Genomic DNA, 6,000 nt, shown 5'->3' with positions numbered 1-6,000 from the left:
AAGTGGCGCCAGATGCATTGAGGTTGAACAATATGTACTGTATAGACGAAGGTATTACTGCAGAACTTCGGGAGTTATACAACATGTTCCAAAAGTGTCTGGAGATGAGAGAAAAGTATCAAGAACGGTCATTGCAGAGGGAACAAGATAATCCAAAGAACAGAGATGACTGGGAAATTTATCCGCCACCACCACCTCCGTCATGGCCAACACCTCCACCTGAAATATTGGCTAAAGTCAAAGAGAGAGAAAAAGCATTGGAGGCTGATCCGATATCAGCTGTAGGAAGTGATTTTGATATGAATCATGTGGAAATACCCGATGATCATCCAGTAATGTCGCTTTTGTTACAATGCGAGATCAAATGCTGATCATTGTTCTTTTTTTGGTGTAGTATGTCTTTGATGTAGGGACAGATGGATTTTATGAAGTATACAAGTCAGATACAGACAAGGAGAATCATCAGGCCGCTTATGACATAATTACTTGCAAGGAATTTTATGATGATCTTGACTTTATTCTCAATACGATCAGGTGATATATTTCATTGTTCTCAAAGTTGCATGTGTGTTATTTACGTATTCTTTTAGCAATGGGCCTGTCAAAAGCTTTGCCTTTAGACGTCTTCGTTATTTGGACTCCAAATGGCAAATGTACACTCTCCTGAACGAGTTTCAGGAACTGACAGATTCTAAGCGTGTGCCGCACAGAGACTTTTATAATGTCAGAAAGGTAGACACACACGTTCATCATTCCAGCTGTATGAATCAAAAGCATCTTTTACGCTTTATTAAAGCCAAGATGAAGAAATCGCCTGACGTAAGAACTTTTTGTCAAAAAAAAAAAGAACAATAGAGCTTATTTCCTTTTTTAAATATTAGGATGTCGTCATTTATCGTGACAGTGAGCACTTGACGCTGCAAGGTGTCTTTGATAGCCTGGGGCTGACAACCTATGATCTCAGTATAGACACTTTAGATATGCATGCTCATAAGGATTCATTCCATAGATTTGACAAGTTCAACTTGAAGTATAATCCTATTGGCGAGAGTAGACTTCGAGAGGTGTTTTTAAAAACAGATAATTATATTCAAGGAAGGTATCTGGCCGAGATTACAAAGGAGGTCATCTCTGATCTCGAGTCCTCCAAGTATCAGATGTGTGAATACAGAATATCCATCTATGGACGGTATGTCAAAAAAATCTTTAGGCTCCTATTTTTTCTAATCCTCGTATTAGATCCGTGCATGAATGGGATAAGTTAGCCAAATGGATTGTTAACAACAAACTCTTTTCTACTAACGTACGCTGGTTGATTCAAGTCCCAAGGTTATACAATGTTTATAAATCGACTGGACTTGTCGATAGCTTTGGAGACATGCTAAAAAGTACTAATGAAAAATTGCAGCCGTGTTTCTTATTAATGGCTGTAAATAGATATATTTGAACCACTCTTTGAAGTCACCAAGGATCCAAGCTCGCATCCTGAACTGTACGTATTTCTTCAGCGAGTGGTTGGCTTTGACTCCGTTGACGATGAATCCAGGGTAGAAAGAATGCATCTCTCTGAATACCCTGTTCCTAACGAATGGAAGTCAAGCCAAAACCCACCCTACAACTACTATCTCTACTATCTCTATGCAAATCTGGCTTCCCTCAACCATTGGAGACAAGAGCGTGGATTTAACACGTTTGTGTTTCGACCACATTGTGGTGAAGCAGGCGACACAGACCATCTAGCTGCTGCGTTCCTCACAGCGCATGGCATTAGTCACGGCATCCTCCTCCGCAAGGTTCCAGCACTCCAATATCTTTATTATCTCTCCCAGATTGGTATCGCCATGTCCCCTCTCTCAAACAACGCACTCTTCTTGTCCTACGAGCGAAATCCACTCCCTCAATTCTTTCAACGCGGCCTCAATGTGTCGCTATCGACAGATGACCCGCTTCAATTTCACTTTACACGTGAGCCGTTAATCGAAGAATACAGTGTGGCTGCTCAAATATGGAAATTCTCAGCGGCAGATATGTGCGAACTGGCGCGCAACTCGGTGCTTCAGTGCGGTTGGGAAAGTAAAGTCAAACGTCATTGGATTGGTAAAACCTACCATCTACCTGGTATCCAAGGAAATGATATGAGCAAGACGAACGTGCCAAATATTCGTATTGATTATCGACATGAAACTCTCATGGAGGAACTCAATGCACTACGTCGATATGCTCCTCTCAAGGATGGCGGTCAAGGTGTCGATCTCAAAAAAATGTCCAAGGGCGAAATGGTCGGTCTGGCTGGTTTGGCTGAGGGCGCTCAAAAGAACAATAATGATAACCGCCTCTTTCCTGGTGTTGCTGAACTGAGGAGAAAGAGTCAGACAGCTCAAGAATAAAAAATTAGAGAGCCGATGATGTCGTCACCGTCCCAAATTTACTGGTCGGGGGCTAGATTAATTTTTTTGCAATCATCCATACTGGTCTAACTTCCATAAACAAATAGAAATCCCCCCTTTTTTCTTTTCTTTAATTAAACATTCCCTTCTCTTCTTACAATGCTTTCTCCAGTTGCATTAAAACGTAAACAAAGATTTTAAAGATTGGATTGGTTATTTTATGTGATTGACATTGTATAATTAGATATTGGACGTTCTAATGTCGCTGCCAAAGTAGCAGCTGTCAGTCAAACTGTAAATATAGAGACATCTTACAAAAAGAGAGACAATTAAATCGCCATGTTTATTTTATAGCGTTCCTTGCACGATTTAACTTTTAGAAAGAAGACAGGTCAACCCATGATCAGATACGGTCTCGGTGGAAGGTAAAATGAGAGCGAGAAAGAATGCAGCAACAATAAGAAAAACTCATACACGTTTAAACAACCATTAGATCTTCCACAAACGGACATATCGCCACCGTTTTTGGTTGTACCGGTTTCTTGGGTCGTTATGTTGTAAACAGACTTGGTAACAATAACAATATAAAAATATATATACAGAAGATGTTAATTATACAACATAAACAGCTCAACAAGGCACTCAAGTCGTTGTTGCTTATCGTGATCCTGATGAAGTTAGACATCTTAAAGTATGTGGCGATTTAGGTCAAGTTATTCCCTTAGAATTTGATTTGAGAAACAAGGAACAATTGGCAGAGTGTGTTCGTCACTCTGACATTGTCTACAACTTGGTTGGTCGTGACTATGAAACAAAGTAAGCAAGGGATAAAAAAAAGAAAGGGATGATGATTAACTTGCGTAATAGGAACTTTACGTTTGAACATGTTCATGTGGATGGTGCTCGTGCATTAGCTGAAGCTGCTGCCGAAAATGGTGTTGCTCGTTTTGTTCAAGTGTCTGCTTTGAATGCATCTGCTGATTCACCTTCCAAATTCCTTCGCAGCAAGGTAATCTTGCATAAATATGTTATGTCATTGCTAACTGCATTATGCAGGCTTTAGGCGAAAAGGCTGTCCGAGAGGTAATCCCTGATGCTACTATCGTTCGCCCTGGTACTATGTGGGGTCATGAAGATCGTTTCTTGAACAGAATCGGAGGTAAGGAATAGAACAAGATAGAACAAATAGATATGATTCTAACACGTTATATTTTTGTTCTGTTCAGCTGGTGAAGGATGGCAATACTGGGTCAATCAAGGCAACACAAAGATTCGCCCTGTTTCGGTAAGTCATGTTTATAGGGGGTGGGGCGTGATTTGATTCTAAAATGGCAATATTAGGCTATTGATGTTGCTCATGCCCTCGAAGTCATGTTGACTGCTGAATCAACTATGGGTAAGACCTATGAACTCTATGGACCCAAGGAATACAAAGTAAAGGAAATTTTCGAACTCGCTCGTGAAATCTCCATGAAGCCTATTCCTATCCGTAATGTGCCTGATAACATCCTCAGGTAAGTCAAGAGTAACCTAAATGAATCCCATGACTTACACATTTTTTGTCCTGCAGACTTGTAGCCACTGCTATCGACAAGTTGCCTTATAACCAGATGGTCAGCCCTGACTTGATCGAGAGAGTAAGAATTATTATGTAAAAGATGATGTATATTTATTTTTGATGTAGATGAAATTGGATGATAAACCCACACCCGGTGCACTTACATTTGCTGATCTGTATATTGAACCCACCTCCTTGGAAACTGTTGCTATTCAGTTCTTGAGAAGATTCCGTAGTAATGCAGTGTTTGATCTTCCTTATGAAAAGGGAGAAGGACAAGTGAAGAAGGGCGTTTATCACCTTATTGATTAGAGAAAGAGAGAATGAAAAAGATGTTTATTTGTTTTTTATTTACATTAAATAAATATATGTTGAATAAATAAAATATATATTTGTATATTATATACACTGGCATGCGGCATGGTTTTAATAGTATGGGATATTGTAATAAGGTTGATAAAAGGATTCTTGTTGTTCTTGCTGTTGTTGATCTTTTATTAAATATGTATTTTGACCACCATCATCACCCGTGTAATAAGGAGGGGATAGAGGCATGTCATCATCTTCATCTTCTATATCTTCTTCATCATGTTGTTCTAGTTCATGTATACAATTGTCTAGCCAAACTTCTTGCTCTTCTACTTCTTCCATCAAGGCATCCTTTTTTGTTAATTCATTAATTATTGAGTTGCGTATTAATACAAATGAAGATAAGCTTGATTTATTCATGTCAAAAGATTCTAATTTTTCAAAGGAGAGTTGAAGCATATCATTTATATTCATTTTCATAAAGAACACTAAAAGTAAGAAAAAAAAAAAAAAAAGAAAGGGAAAAAAAGGGAGTGTTTATATTTCTTTCTTTCTATTGACCCCATGATCTACGGAATCTCCTTGATTCACGTGAGCAGGCATAAAGGGAGATAGACAGAAAAAAAAAGAAAGATAGCAAAATTGTTTAAAGATGACGTATCCTTTTTTTTTATTTTTTTATTAAAGACTATCAATACGATGAAATGAGTTACCACCGCGTGGTCTTTCGTTTATTTTTGGATTATTCTTGGCTAAAATGTCTATTGTTGTATGATCGTCAGTCGACTATTAATAAATATTCATCTTATAATACCTTTATCTTTCTTTGCATGATCATATTGACAATCATGCTTATCTGGGAAACGATGAGTATCGCAAAATACAAGTTCACATCGACACTTGTTTGTTAATTGTTTGGAGATTGGAATCTATTTGAGAGGATAAGGAAAAAATATATTGATTGTTGCTATATTTAATTACCTTGGAGCGACAAGAAAAGCATCGTCCTTTGTTCTTTTGTTCTAGTGGTAAGGATGGTGATGATGATGACGACAATGGTGTTGATGATTCTGTGGGGTGTTGGCTAGGTTGAACTGTATTTATCACGTCTTTATTCTCTTGTGGTATTTCGACTTCTATAAGTATAAAAGTTAGTTAATGCAAACCATATGAGTCATAAATGGTATTGCTTACTATTATTCTTTTCTAATTCTTTAAAACATTTTGAACACATATTATTATAAATTTTGTTGCCATAAAATCCACATCCGGCAGTACAAGGACTGGGTGCTTCGGGTGCTTTGTTATCTTCCATATTGTCTTGTGAAAAATGAAAATAAAAAAAAAAAAGAGAGAAAAAGAGAAGTTTAAAAAAAACTGATGATGAATGATTTTATATGACAGTCACTTGACTTGTCCTTTATTTCACTTTTGTTTGGTCGACAAGTTTAAAACTGTTCTAAACAAGAATAACTATTACTACTGTATCAGTAGAATATAGAAGGACTGAGAAAAGATATGGTCTAATTCTCAATTTTGTGTCTATTTTTTCTGTTCTCAAGGGTTTATAAAGCAAAATAAAGAGACTTTGTTATCTAGGGTCTTTATGAGGGAATTTTCCTTCTGAATAACCCCTAAACACGTGTGTCATACATGAGCTCATTATGCATTCTACAGTTGGAGATGGATTTTGCGTGTAGCTTGATAAATCCCAAGTTTTGTCTCTGTTTCGCAGCGTTTTTTTTT

At 37.6% G+C, this 6,000-nt stretch overlaps 4 protein-coding genes across 4 annotated transcripts; 2 read left to right on the top strand and 2 right to left on the bottom strand.

The window, feature by feature from the left end:
* Window positions 1-32: 32 nt before the first annotated feature.
* On the top strand, window positions 33-2,387 carry RHIMIDRAFT_201334 (AMP deaminase; the record flags this gene model as incomplete). Its single annotated transcript, XM_023606528.1, has 6 exons — window positions 33-332; window positions 395-534; window positions 591-819; window positions 882-1,189; window positions 1,240-1,388; window positions 1,438-2,387. The coding sequence occupies 6 exons, from the start codon at window positions 33-35 to the stop codon at window positions 2,385-2,387; spliced, it is 2,076 nt and encodes a 691-aa protein (XP_023467186.1).
* Window positions 2,388-2,512: 125 nt separating this feature from the next.
* Window positions 2,513-4,257, top strand: RHIMIDRAFT_305492 (NAD(P)-binding protein; the record flags this gene model as incomplete). The annotated part of the gene is made up of 11 exons (XM_023614479.1): window positions 2,513-2,571; window positions 2,632-2,681; window positions 2,742-2,812; window positions 2,881-2,957; window positions 3,017-3,203; window positions 3,255-3,396; window positions 3,444-3,546; window positions 3,623-3,672; window positions 3,729-3,901; window positions 3,958-4,024; window positions 4,072-4,257. The coding sequence occupies exons 1-11, from the start codon at window positions 2,547-2,549 to the stop codon at window positions 4,255-4,257; spliced, it is 1,131 nt and encodes a 376-aa protein (XP_023467185.1). The 5' UTR covers window positions 2,513-2,546.
* Window positions 4,163-4,784, bottom strand: RHIMIDRAFT_120590 (uncharacterized protein). Its single transcript, XM_023605399.1, has one exon. It carries the CDS (start codon window positions 4,732-4,734, stop codon window positions 4,372-4,374), a length of 363 nt encoding a protein of 120 aa, XP_023467184.1. The 5' UTR covers window positions 4,735-4,784; the 3' UTR covers window positions 4,163-4,371.
* A 151-nt stretch (window positions 4,785-4,935) lies between these two features.
* RHIMIDRAFT_236536 (uncharacterized protein) lies at window positions 4,936-5,569 on the bottom strand (the record flags this gene model as incomplete). The annotated part of the gene is made up of 4 exons (XM_023608574.1): window positions 4,936-5,015; window positions 5,069-5,183; window positions 5,236-5,390; window positions 5,449-5,569. The coding sequence occupies 4 exons, from the start codon at window positions 5,567-5,569 to the stop codon at window positions 4,936-4,938; spliced, it is 471 nt and encodes a 156-aa protein (XP_023467183.1).
* Window positions 5,570-6,000: the final 431 nt, after the last annotated feature.

The sequence above is a fragment of the Rhizopus microsporus genome (assembly GCF_002708625.1).
Source record: "Rhizopus microsporus ATCC 52813 unplaced genomic scaffold scaffold_6, whole genome shotgun sequence".
NCBI lineage: Eukaryota > Fungi > Mucoromycota > Mucoromycetes > Mucorales > Rhizopodaceae > Rhizopus > Rhizopus microsporus.
Note: the sequence above shows the minus strand (reverse complement) of the source record. Positions and strands in the feature narration are given on the sequence as shown.